Genomic DNA, 13,507 nt, shown 5'->3' on the forward strand with positions numbered 1-13,507 from the left:
GCTAGCCTCCCTACAACCACAATCGAATATGTTTCACACATGAAAAGGCTCCTTTACTAAATTTGGAAACTGCTGCTTTCTACCTTTCATTCACTTCGGCTAGAAAAGCCACTCTGAATTTCCTGTACCACAAACTAAAACTCCGAAAAACTCTGCATGCATTTTGCTCAGAAATGAAATCCAACACGCAGAACCCCAAATATGTTACAAATAAACACTGAACATACTCCTTTTACGACAATGCGCTCAGTTTATCAGTCGAAGTTCACATATGTAAAGAATGTTACACACAGAAGATGACAAAGCATTTAATTGCAGATACACGAGTGATCACTATTATATTCAGATAAGGAAGAGAAGAGGATGGTTTGGCCCTAATCATGACGTCCTATTTCAGGCATGACCTGCTGCATACCACATTGTGGTTCAAGCAGACGGAAGCCAGGTCAAGAAAGGAACTTTGCACTCCACGAAATACCATCAGACCCGGATGAACGAGCGAGCTGGCTACAAGCAATCAAGAGAGTTGACTGGCTGCCATCAACCTACTCCATGGTTTGCAGTCGGCACTTTGTGCCATCCGACTATGTTGAGGGCAAACGCCGAAAGCTGAAGAAAGGCGCTATCCCAAGCATCTTTTGGAGCATGCCGCCTTCAAATATCACTAAGATGAAGGACGCTATCAGAAGGAAGTGCAGCACTCCATATTCATCAGAAGTTCCCAAGAAGAGGCAATGCCTGGACACAGGCTGTTTGCAAGTGACTGATGCGACATCAAGCTCTACACTGGACACTCCACCGACCTCCTTTCTGTGCAATGAAGGTGCTGAACGGATCCAAATCATCTGGACATCTCCAGCGAGCACCTTGGAGCCTCAAAACAGGCAGGCATCAGAAGTGCCAGACAGCAGGCCATGCCAACAGCCAGTGCTGTTCACCCATCAAGGAACACAGGCAAACGTTCGAAAAATGTCAGCAGAACTAACCGTAGAGAAACGTAGATGGACCCGACGAGTCACCACCCTGCGAAACCAAGTGGAGAGACTCAAGAACACGGTTGACAGATACAAAAAAGACTTGGAAAAGTTGCGAAACCTGAGGAAAGAAGATGATGTCACAAATTTTCTTAACATCCGTGAACAAGCAAAGGAATAGAACATATCGGCTATGTTTCTAGTCGACCAAGTAAAGAACTACCACAAGAAAAGCCCAAGGTGGACAGAACATACCATCCGTCACTGCATTTTGCTGAGACACATTTCTACGAAGGCCTATGAACACATAAGGTCTGAAGAGCTTTTTAAACTTCCCAGCAGGAACACTCTGCAAAGCTACATTGGAGCTGCCTCAGGTCAAACTGGCTTCAGCGACTTGGCGAAGGCTCGACTTCAAACAGAACTACACAACCTGGCAAACACACAATCAAGGACATGCTCTCTCATTATTGATGAAATGCAGATCAAACAGAGCTTGCAGTACAACAAGCAGCAGGATGTCTTTGTGGGCCAAGTGGACCTGGGACCATTGACTGAAAAGACCAAGCAGCCCATCCTGGCAAATTCGCTGCTGTGCTTTCTCATGAATGGGCTCAGCATTCCATACCGGATCCCTGTTGCCTACTTTTTTACCAAAGGGTTAACAGGGACCGAACTGGCCAAGCTTCTGCTTCATGTCTTGGGCAAGGTGGAAGATTTGGCTTCAAAGTACTCCGGATTGTAACTGACAATCACCGAGTGAATGTCAATGCAATGAAGCAGCTTTGTGGGGGACTCCTTACACATCATATCCTGCACCCAAATGACCCGGAGAGGATTCTGTTCCTTAGCTTTGACTATGTTCACATCTTGAAGAATATACGGTCCCAATTCCTGGAACGCAACTTTGGAAAGGACAATGAGATCAAGTCCTTCTACCTCAAGAAGTTGTACGAGCTCCAGAGAGAGGCGGCTGTCAAGCCAGTCAGGTTCCTGAGTCGCAAACATCTTTTCCCTAGCAACATAGAGAAAATGAATGCCAAGAGAGCAGTCCAGCTCTTCTCCCCTCAAGTGACAGCTGTGCTCAAGCACCTCCAGGAACAAGCTGGCCATACGAGTGACCTACTGTATGCGGACGCAGGACCAACCATCTTCTTCATGGACTCTGTGTACCGCTGGTTCATTTTGCATGATACCAGTAACTGCACACAACACATACACCAACGCTACCCAGATGTGCGCCAGTATGATCACCCAGACGACCCTCGTCTGGAATGGCTCGAGTTTTCATTCCCAGCCTATCTCGAGCAGATCAAGAGCACGGCAAGCCCATCACAGTTCCTGACGACAGAAACCTACGAAGCCCTTCTCTTGACAACATACTCGACAGTTGCATGTGTACAACACCTTCTCACCAAGGAAGAGTTTGGATTTGTACTGACCAGGAAGTTCAGCAGCGACGCCATTGAGTCCCTGTTTGGCTCATTGAGACGATCTCAAGGGTGCAATGACCAGCTTAGCGTTCGGGCTGCAATCTCAGGAATTGAAAAGATTCTGAAGACTGGTCTCATCACAGCTTCCCAGCAGAGCAATGTGTCACATGCTGCCTCGACCTCATCGGTTATGACTTCAGCAATTCGGTGCATACCACCAGCAGTGTCAGCTGCCACGCCATTCCAACTTCCACAGAGTGCAGCGGAAATCTTAGAAAAGCTGTCAGATCCCAATGTACAATACCTGCCAAGCCTCGAGCTGTCGGCGACAGCGCACGTTGGGTAGCTTGTACAACACGGGCAACATTGCCCGTGTTGTACAAGAACACTTTTCATGCTTCTTCTGCATACCTCTTCTTACAAAGCCGAAGACAAACAGTGCCTTGCAAGGGATCACAAACCACCTGGACCGGGGAGGCCTTTTGTATCCCTCAGATGAACTTGCCCACCTTCTCAATGTCCTCAGGATGTTTGCAGCGGATGTGTTGTCGTACAACCTCAGGAATTGGCAGCCCCTCGAAACTCTTGTGAAGTTTGCACTGCCAGCAGTGTATGACTCTCCTTTGCTGCTCTGCCCAACGAACAACAAGGCTCATCGCCGTGAACTGATCCATCTTGTCTGCACAAAGTTCTCCAGACCGCTCCTTGTTAACTATGCCTTCTGTCACACAGACAGGAACGATAGATTTAAGATGTTTGCACGAAAGCCTCTATCTCGGAAGTTTCAGAAGGTGAGGTAGAGTGCACGCAAAGGTAGATTAGAGCAGTGTTTTTTTTTTCTTTTTCTACCTTTAGTCAAGCGGAACTCTGTTCATATGTATTTTATTTGGCCTTGGCATTTAGTGATTTTGTGTCCGAGTTGGTCTTTCTGCGCAAATTATATGATATATGTATAAAGATTATATTTGTTTCCAATGAGTTTACTGGGTGCCTTTACTCCCGCTAATAAATCCAGCACCTGCTACAAGTCGGTTTTCCCTTAAATTTGGTCGGATTTCCAGCACTCGTCACTGCAACGTGACTCGATCACGTTCCACCGGTAACATAGCACAACACTGCAGCAATGTTTTGTGTTGCTAGGGTTTGTTTTAATGCGTTGAAACGCATCAATTATAAAAAAGGGAGACAAAATGTTGTTGCAAAACTTCTTTCAGCAGAACTGCTGTCCCTTATTTAGACACAGTTCGATTCTTGCTTATCACTGCTCACGACGTAACATTTTTTTTTTTTCATTTAGATAATTCAACATGCTGAAAATTTAGACACGATGCAATATTATCATATGGAAAGCCTTTGACCAGCGCGACTGCGTAATATAGAAAGCCGAACTCTCGACCGACGTTTCACTGCCTTGCCTGACCTTAATTTTGCTCTTTTCTGACGTTCGAGCTTGCAAACCCTGCTGGCGGAAATTATTATTACCGCAGCGCTTTTCCTACTTACGCACAGCTCAGGTTAAGATTGCGTTGTAACCCAGATACTGCTCCTCATCCGGGGTTCGAGTCCAATCACAGCGGCTCATGGGGTTCTCACCGAGTTGCCGCCGTGCACGCCGATATTTGGCCATTTGGCCGCCGAGCACGTCCGGCGAATCTTCTGCTCCCTTCGGGAAGGGCCATGGGCTTCACCGCACAACACAACGTGTACGCCTAGCTGGCGCCGCCACGCGGGAACCACACGCACTTTTTGCCGGCCGCCTTTGCATTGCCGGAGCCACGAGCTGACGGGCATTGTACACTCTGGCCTGAGCTAGAGCACTATATAGCTATATAGTGCTCTAGCCTGAGCCAACGCCTGAGCTGTGGAAAGCGCATGCGCATATGGTCAAATCAAGGAGGTTAGAAGTACTAGGAGGGGGCACGTTGCAATATTGGTGAAGCCTATAAAAAACTTTTAACTTTTTACTTTTAACGTTTAAACTTTTTTTTATAGTCATAAAAAGTTTAAACGATTTTGTGCCCAGCGTGACCGCAGATCTCTCTGGCGATTGGTGCGCGTGACATGTCACGTGTGAGATGGATGGTTGATTGTAGAAGGACTCCTCGCAGGCTTGCGCGCGCTCCGTCCGGTAGGTTTTATCACATCGAAGGCTAGACTGTGGTGTCTTCTAGTACCCCATAGCAAGACGAAGGCTAGCTACGGTCACGTGATGTGGTCACGTTGGCATGGTAAGTGAGTAGAGTAAGGAGGAAAATGAGAAAGAGGCGAGGCGTCAAGGGAGCATGGCTTGTGGAGGCTACGCGGCCGACGTCATGCCCTCTCCTACCCTTCTATTCTCCATGGGTCAAATGATGACAAAGCAGTGGGTCGAACTTCAGTCGAACTTTGTGAGGTCGAGAGAAGTTCGCGAAAGTATCTTCACAGTGTCGAAACTGCTCGAATCTTGGCGCGACCACAGTGGGCGCGACATTGGCGACATCCTCAACACCCTTATGAAACATGCCGAAGTTTAGTGTATCAACTTGGCCAAATCTTGCGATCGTGTCATGACTTGCAGTGCAGTTGCAGCGGTTGTAGTTTAGATTGGTTTCAGTAATTCTTGCCAGCACTGAAGATGAATAAGCGTGAGTCGAATGGTGGTGCCGCACATGGTTCTCATTTCGTTCGTGGCTCGGTCAGATTGGCGCGAAATTTCTTTGTTACGATTTGTTGTGTTTTATTTTCTTGTCAAATGCTGTGACCGATCGTCCTACTCGTTGTCAATGTGTCTCTTGTCTCTGTGTTCGGAAACTAAGAATTGTTCTGTTGATAAAGTATTAGAAGCGTTTTCTTGCTGCGCTCGAAGCATTCATCTTCAAGCCATCCCAAATTTTGCACGGCAGCGTTAAATTTGTCGTGGCTTCACATAATTTAAGTTTATACAGCCCATGTGTGGAGGCCAGGAAGGCTGCAATTTGTTGTAGCAGTGTTTCGAAGCTGTAGTACTGCATTCAGCGCCACAAGCGGAAGAGTCTGTTAATGGGGCGGCCAGTTTGCCCGTTGAGCCGTTGCGAGCGGCGGCGACCCCGATTTTAGCAGTCCCCGTGTGCACCTGCGTGCCATGTCCCTAGTTCTTTTATGCGGTTTTTTAAGACCATCGGGAGCCTTGATAGGTCCAAGTGGTGAGAGTCGTCATTTGGACACCAGTTTGAGTTTTCTTCACTACTTGTGGCCCCCCGATCGGTCTGTGCTTTCCTCGTCTCCCATGAAGTGACACAACACACGAGAAGGCAGCGAATAGGTTTATTGTACATCCCGATTGCCCGGCTTCGAGAGCCGGCAGTTCGAACCCGCCGACCCTAGTTGTCGTTCAGAGCTCACAGTCTGAGCCCGTGTCCAGGCCTGCGGATCGCCCTTCCCACGCCAGTGCTGCGTAGGCTAGCTGTTCCGGTCTATCACAGCCAGAGTCTCGCTGCGGAACCACTCCGGGATCGTCATGGAGGCCAGTATGGTCAGGGTTCGCCGCTTCCGCCGGTCCTGATCCGAACTTCGCTGGTGGAATGCTCCCGGGAATCGCCATGGGCCACACCAGCCAGAACGGCTCTATCGTTCCTGCCCGGCCCCAGCCTCGGGCAGCACGCTCTTCCTCTTTCCTTGCCGGCTAGCCCCCGCTCGCGCCTCGCTCGGCCGTCCTCTCCTCCCGACGCCCACACACACTAGAATAAAATTTGGGTAATTAGAACCAAACTCTGCATGCTACAGAACCGTACGCTCATTACAAAGCCTGGTGTAAAATGGCGACAGGCAACGAAGTGTATGTGTAAAAAGGATATTTACGCTTCGCACGAGATTTTTCTAAAGAAAAACTTTAGCATTCTGCTTTCTGCACGCCGTCACTTTTGTTACCAGACTCAGCATTAAATTTGGTTGCTGAAACAAACAAAACTTTGTACTGCGAAAATCCACTTTTTAAAAACTCGCAGGTTTAGAAGGTTTTGGTTGCAACCACGCGTGCCGAACGGCATTAGGTGTGCCGGAACGGGTCGACGGGCCCTTCGCTTGAAGACCTGATCGCCCGATTCTCGACGTCGCAGCGAAGCAACAATCGGCTCGATTGTTCCTATCGTATTTCCCTAATGTGGCTGTCAAAGCGACTCGTAATACAACTTGTATAAATATGCTATTTTGCCGAGTGGTCTGCAAAACGAGTTCGTCCGACCACTTTCCAAGCCTGCACATATATTTTCGTTCACCTCCCCACCCCCAACAGTTTCTGTAAAATTCACTTACTTGCGTCGCACTGCAGTAATCCACTTCTGTCGCCGTGTCGCTTCCCAAGATCTCGAAGGGAAGCTGGGGAAGCGGTGAAGTTCGACGCTTGAGTCACCTTTGCGACTGTGGCCGTCTTTCATGCAGCAGTAGCAACGTTTATTTTTTGGGGGAACTCTAGGACTAGGCGACATGTCGCAGGAACCCGGTGAGGTTATAGAAACGTGAAGTTGGAACTCACTTTTACAATAAACGGTTCCAAAAAAAACCTCACGCCAATCCGAAATGCAACGTTCACACGTGGTTTCTAGATGCGCCTGCCCGCAGCGCCGTGTAGTCCTGGCCTACCCAGTTTCATTATTTTGCAGCCGCTAGATGGCGCAACATGTAGCGCCAAACTGCATTGCAGGTTGCCTATAGGCGTAACGACTGTTTTACATCGAGCTTACTCTCCCTAGTTAAATAAGTAAACAAACAAACATAATATTAGTGATTCTATAAAATTAAATTTGTATGCTGCTTCAGGGCTGCTTCTGATACAAAGGTTCTCCAAAACGAGATTTTTGTTTCTGCTTTAAAACTCTCACTGGCAGTTTGGTGTTACTTCAAGCAAACAATAAAACAAGTTTGAGGACCTGGGACCATCCCAGATATGCAGTTGCCTTCGGTGTGCACCAATCTTTCGCAACTGAGCCTCCCCTTGTCAAGTAGGCATAGAGCGCTACCGGCGTCGGCCGGCCGTTCTTCGAGACTATCACTTGCACTACTACATCTTTTCGAACCTTAGCCCTCGACCCGCATGACCACGCTGCTCTCGCACTGTTTTGGAGTCCGTTGCAGCTAGTGCTCCAATGTGGTGGTTGTGGCAAGTGGTGTTACCGGAAATGTGAACTTGTCTTACTCTCGGTGTATCGCCGACTGGCATCGTCGAACGAAGAATGGCTCCGTGGAGTGTGTCGATTCCCGCCTCTAAACGCTGAGTTCTTCGAGTGTGCTCCCTCCGCTCCATTGCAACCTGCCACAGTCCCCGCTCCTCAGCCCATCCGCCTCCAGGCCGGTCACCCCAGTAAACAACCGTTGGCCCTGCAACCATTGGAATATCTGGTATTCCAACATATGTTTCTCTGCAAGAAGACCAAGGAGATTGCTACCCTTCTCGCATCATCTCTGCACAGTACCCTGTTTGCTTTTTCTGAAACATAGCTTGATGCCTCAGTTCGTGATGGTGAACTGTGACGGGTATGTGGTATTCTGCCAAGATTGTTGCAGTGGCGCTTGTGGAGGTGGCGTGATGGTCGTCGTCCCGTCAACTGTTCGCTGCTGTCGACGCATCGATCTGGAACACACCGACCTTGAGGGAGTGTTTGTTGCATTGGGTTATGGTTCCTGCACCTTCCTTCTGTGTGTGTGTAGTGCCTCCCTCCGCTTCGCACAGACCCATATGACCTTGGCTTTTCTCTTGAACTCCTTCACCCTCTCGAAGTCTCTTTTGGAAACATCTTTCTCATAGGGGACTTTAATGCACATATTCATTGGAGTGACTGCACCCCTCCTGTTGCAGCTGACTCTTTGTCGTCCCCTTCTCGACATAGTAGATCCGATGGGCTCTGCGCAGGTGTGCTCAGCCCTGTACAGGACTCCATCCGGAACTCCTTCCTTTCTAGACCTCTGTTTTGTCTCAAACCCAGCCCTCATCGCGTATTGGTTAACAGGCCCGTATGGTCCATGCTTATGGCCGCAGAGACACCACTCGCCTGCAAAATCTCATTTACTATGCTCTCTGGTGTCTTGTGCTTGACGGCTTTTTGCCTGACAGGATGTACGAGCTCTACCTTGATTCCGTGTCGGCTCTCTCTACAGAATGTGCCCCTACACTCAAGGTGCGACGCAAGCATACCTCACCTTGAATCAGCCCTGCCATCATTGCTCTGACACACCAGAAGCGCAGGCTCTTATGCCTGCCGAGCACTGACGTTGCAACTGCAGCAATTCGAGGCTAAGACACTACAGAAGTCCTTGAAGAAAGTGGTCCACCTGGCTCAAAGGTCCTATGTAGAGGAAATATCTGCCCGGGCAATGAAGGACCCTGAGCTCTTCTGTAGTTGCGTTAACTCTCAATGTCGACGCCCCTCTGCTGATCTCTGCTTCCTGTGTCCTCACCGTGTGACATAGCCTGTCTCTTCAACCGCTGCTTCTCACTCTGGTCAGCCTTTTCTCCTTCCAGTCCTGTTGTCACTTACTCAACTGTGCCCTACACCTCTACCACTTGTGCCACAACACTCAGCAGTATGGCCATCTCAAAGGATGACTTGTCCGATGCTCTCTCCCCACTTCGGGTACATCAGCGGGCCGGCCTCGACGGCCTTCAGCCTGATTTTCAAGATGGCATTCTCCTGTACTGCTCCGGATGTTTCAGTGTTTCCTTGACTCTGGGTCCGTCCCCACCGCCTGGAAGGTATCACACATGACCCCCATCCTAAATGCAGCTAGCCTACCTCTGATGACCTAGACTCCTATTGTCCTGTGACTTCAACCTCTGTTGCCTGTTCCACGTCGCCACGGATCATCATCGAGCAGCTCCTACTCCATCTTGAGTCCTTGGCCCTCTTAATCTCAGCCCAGCATGCCTTTTGGCAGAACTGATGTGAGGCTGCCCTTGCATCCCTAGTACACACAGAGAGTGCTTATCTCGACTCTTGTACACCGCAATACATAAGTTTGGGGCAATGCATAAGTTTCGCTCTGCGCTTGGGAAATGTAGATCTTGCACTGAAGTATGACGAGCAGGAAGCTTTTTGAACCTTCGAACATTCTGTGTGTCACTTAAATATGTGTAATTTCATTATTTTTATAACGCGAGCATGTTTCAATGCGGCTGTGAGAGAGCAGACAACATGATATCCAAGCCCGCCCGTGTGCTTCCGAGAAATTTGGGAAATGCACAGCGGCGCATGCGCGGTGACTGTTGCGCCCATCGTGTCTCCTGCAAGAGCAACATTCACTTCTCCCGCTTTGAGACCGTTGCTACACTCTGCACCTTAAGCAGAGCATACACAGTTACACTAATTTTTCTCAACCTGTAGCGCCCCCTATGCATTTCTAAATCAAAATTTTATGTCATGGCTTGACCATAATGAGGTGGAGTGTCAATTCTCCAATTACAATATGTCCCCAAAATTTAATTGAAACTTTTTATTCTGTTAATTAGCTTAGTGGCGCAAGCGCATTCGGCTCCAGGGGAAATATGTAGAGAATATCTACATTTCTATGGACCTCTAAAAAGCCGGTACCTGCAGCAAACAAGTGAAGTCTAAATCAATATGGCATGTCCCTCATATAAAGGGCTTAGGTGCACCAGGTCTTGATCTCACAGTAGAAACAACAGGTAACTAAAGGGAGCATTCGGAAGTTTTTTCTTTCATAAAGCTGTTACTATGCATAGCAAAATACACTTTAATGCATATCCACTCTTTGTTTACTCGACCACAGACAACATAGCTTTATGGTTGCTGAAGTATGTAGGAAAGAGAACACACTGCACACGGGTCAGCGTTTTTGCCTAAGACTAAATCGAGACAGCCACTGTTCAGCTGTTGCTGTAACTATCGCTGTAATAGCGAGATGTTTTGCTCCAGCCGAGGCAGGCGCCAACCTTAAGCTCTGCCGGGCATGCGGGTGTGCCCGTCATCTTTCGGCCGAGGGGTGAAGTACTCTGGTCGAACGGGGTCACGCAATTTTTTTTTTATGTCACGGAATTTTCTACCTAGCACAATGCCATCGCAAATGCGACTGGGAAGTTCCTATAATGGCTGTCGCTGTAAAATTTATTTCACAGCATGCATAGTCACTGCAGTTGAAACTCGCTTCTTGACCGCTCTTGAAACATAGTCGTTCAAACTTTCGGAACACGCACTCGTCAAGCTTCACCTTTTTGCGCCAGCTTGCTCGGAGAAGCAGCTGATGCGGAAGAGCATTTTAGTTAGCTCAATTTATATTCAAATAAATATGGCGATTGCTGTGTGAAATAGGCTTGTTTTTATGTTATATACAGAAGAAACGTTACACCAAAGCGTAATGTTTCTTCCGTGTATAACAAAAAAAATTTATTGCTTGACTTGGCTAATGAACAAGGGCTTCATGGACCCTAGAAATGCCTTTGCGGATCCCTATTCGAGAACTACTGCTGTAACTCCGCAATGTACAAGGCTAAAACCGCCGAAGCTGTCCCCTTTGAAACGTCACCCTCTCCCTTGTTGAAGATAAGGACATGCTTTAGCAATGATTGTCGGTTCAATATGCAGTTTGAGTAAGAGACCTTTACGTTTCCAGTTTTGCGTGTTATTACTTCTTTGCTTGTTAAAAGTTAATTGCACTTGCTCTTGGCGTCAGAATGCGGGATGTATTGGTTTGCATTATTTTGATTTGCCTTTTTCTTTTCATGCTTTCTGATGCAGGAAGGACATTTGAATGAGGTGTTTTCATAGTATCTGATATTGACGACTTGTTTGCCTTAGAATTTGTTTTCTTCTCATATTTGTCCGGATTGGATGTCTCGGTTGTGAGACATTGCCAGGAAGTAAAGCTGGCCATTGTCACTTTTTCTAGCAATTGTGCTGCATTGGATCTGATGTGTTCCTTTCTCTTTGATCCTCCTACCTCGCACCTCCCCTTGTATTTTATTTCAGCTGGACGAGTCTTAGGAAAAGTGAAATGGTTCAACGTCAAGAAGGGCTTCGGGAAAATTATCAGGTACTGTTCTTTACTTTGAGGGGGTGGGTGTAGGAGTAAAGCCGGACCCTCTAGTGCCTGTGGATGTCATTCCTTCAAAGTCTCTGAAGCTATGTCTTTATTCCCTCAGAAACGACACGAAAGAGGAGATCTCTGTCAATCAGGTGAGGATTTGGTTAGGGAACTTGTGACTATCAGTGTAGGAGAAGAGATTAGTTTAGTATAACCTGGTTAGGACAAACTTGTCTCAAAATAGATGTTTGTAAAAAAAAAAGTTTTTTGTTTTGTTTATTTAATTTTTATGTTACAATACATATTTTTTGATTTGCAGGCGAAACCAAAATTGTACTTCTGCGGGTATGATGATGATATTGTTTGTACCCAACTTGTGTGCTCTCTGAGGTCCAGCAAACTCGGAGCGCACACTAGTTGGATACAAACACTATCATCATGATCCCACAGAAATATAATGTCGGTTTTGCCCGCAAATTAAAAAATTCGTGTTGTAGCATAAAAATTGACCAAAAAAGTTTTTTTTTTGTTCTTTTTCAACAAACATTTATTTTAAAACTTGCTTGTCCAAACTAGGTAGAAAAAACAAAATTTTTTCCCTAAGTTTAGTGTTCCTTTAAATCACATTCATTTGCTTTATATGCTGCCAATGTTTTTTTTTCATAAAACAAACAAAAGTTTGGTTTTGGAAAGAGGTAAGAGCTTCCCAGAGAAATTGTGAACCGATTAATTTTGGTAATGTGCACTTGGTGAGCTTTGTCAGTGCTTCTGCACAGGTAAAGGTTTAACTGACAAGTCGGATTTACACCAAGTTTGAAACTAAGCATGACCTATTGTGCTGCTTGAAATGAATGTGTACATATGAGAGCCACAATGGAAGGTAATGATACTCTACGGTGCTAGTCTAAGTGCAACTTGTATCCTAAGAAATTGCTTAGGATTAAAGGCAGCTGCAGTGTTTATGCACTCCCACCTCGCCCTGTTTTTTGTAAATAAAATGAGCTACGCAATATTTTTTCTTGTCACATAATCGGTCATCTGTACAGTTATACTGCCTTGCCGCTTCAGCCCCATTCTCAGTGCATTCTCAGTCCATGGAAATTTCATTCATACTCATTGTCTTTGCACTTCGTTCACAGGCTGCAATAACAAAAAACAACCCCAAAAAGGCAGTTAACAGCCTCGGTGATGGAGAGACTGTAGAGTTTGATGTTGTTGTCAGTGGAGAGGTATGTATGCCTACTTTCACTTTTTATGCTTGACATTGTTTAGTATAAAGCTTGCTCAACTTGTAGCACTGCATCCAAGAGTTCCTTTCATTCACGTAAAAACCTAGGTCTTGTGTGGTCACTACAATATTGAAAAGGGAGAAACTACAGTTTTGTGTGTATTTTTGCTAGTATGCACCAGGACTCGAAATGTGTCACACCATTAGGTGCATAGTCTGCACCTTATGGTCGACACGACAGCCTTCTCATACACGGCACACCTTGACAAATGTCTGCTTTCTTAGCTCACAAAAAGCATATAATGTGCGTAAATCATCATTAACATTCTCTTTCATTCACAAAATCTGTCGCATCTCGTCATAATCTACAATCTTGAAAAACTAAATTCCTATATGGTCCGCACCTCTAGATAGTCCACACCGCATACAATATCAGCTTTCAAACATTCCGGAAAATATGGTAGCTACTTTCCCAAGGTTACCGCTGCTTGGGTACAAATTCCTAAAGCCCTGCCACTACAGGCCATTGTTTTGTTGTAAAGTGAACATGAGGACGACTTTGGTGCAACCTATTAAGCAAAGCAAATGCAAATGGTTTGACCTTTGAGAGAATGATACTTAGTGTAAAATATTGAGCAAGCACTCACACAAAAGTTAAAGGTAATCGCAAAAAAAAAAAAAAAAAAAAGGATGGCTGCTTGTTAGGTTTGAGAGCAACAATGCAAAAGGGACAAATGGTCAGGTAAGCTATTGTTTGATCCCACGAGAGGGTATAGGAGCAGTACAGGGGTATGGAAGAACCCTACGCCTTAATTTTAAAAGCAGCCATGCCACTCATCAAGCCTGCTTTGCACTGGCACTCCTGCATCAAGCTTTACCGCTTT

General features: G+C 46.5%; 1 protein-coding gene and 1 pseudogene across 1 annotated transcript in view; both read left to right on the plus strand.

Moving 5' to 3' along the window:
• Positions 1 to 546: 546 nt before the first annotated feature.
• Positions 547 to 3,402, plus strand: LOC120851025 (annotated as a pseudogene).
• Positions 3,403 to 4,781: 1,379 nt separating this feature from the next.
• The window catches only part of LOC8028868 (protein strawberry notch), a 71,888-nt gene continuing 63,162 nt past the window's right edge, over positions 4,782 to 13,507 (plus strand). Inside the window, 4 exon segments of the mRNA XM_029967252.4 lie at positions 4,782 to 5,031; positions 11,341 to 11,404; positions 11,514 to 11,547; positions 12,535 to 12,624. Of these exon segments, the coding sequence (XP_029823112.4) occupies positions 5,022 to 5,031; positions 11,341 to 11,404; positions 11,514 to 11,547; positions 12,535 to 12,624 (198 nt within the window). The 5' untranslated portion in view covers positions 4,782 to 5,021.

Source organism: Ixodes scapularis, unplaced genomic scaffold (genome assembly GCF_016920785.2).
Source record: "Ixodes scapularis isolate PalLabHiFi unplaced genomic scaffold, ASM1692078v2 PGA_scaffold1__304_contigs__length_218370807, whole genome shotgun sequence".
NCBI classification, from domain to species: domain Eukaryota; kingdom Metazoa; phylum Arthropoda; class Arachnida; order Ixodida; family Ixodidae; genus Ixodes; species Ixodes scapularis.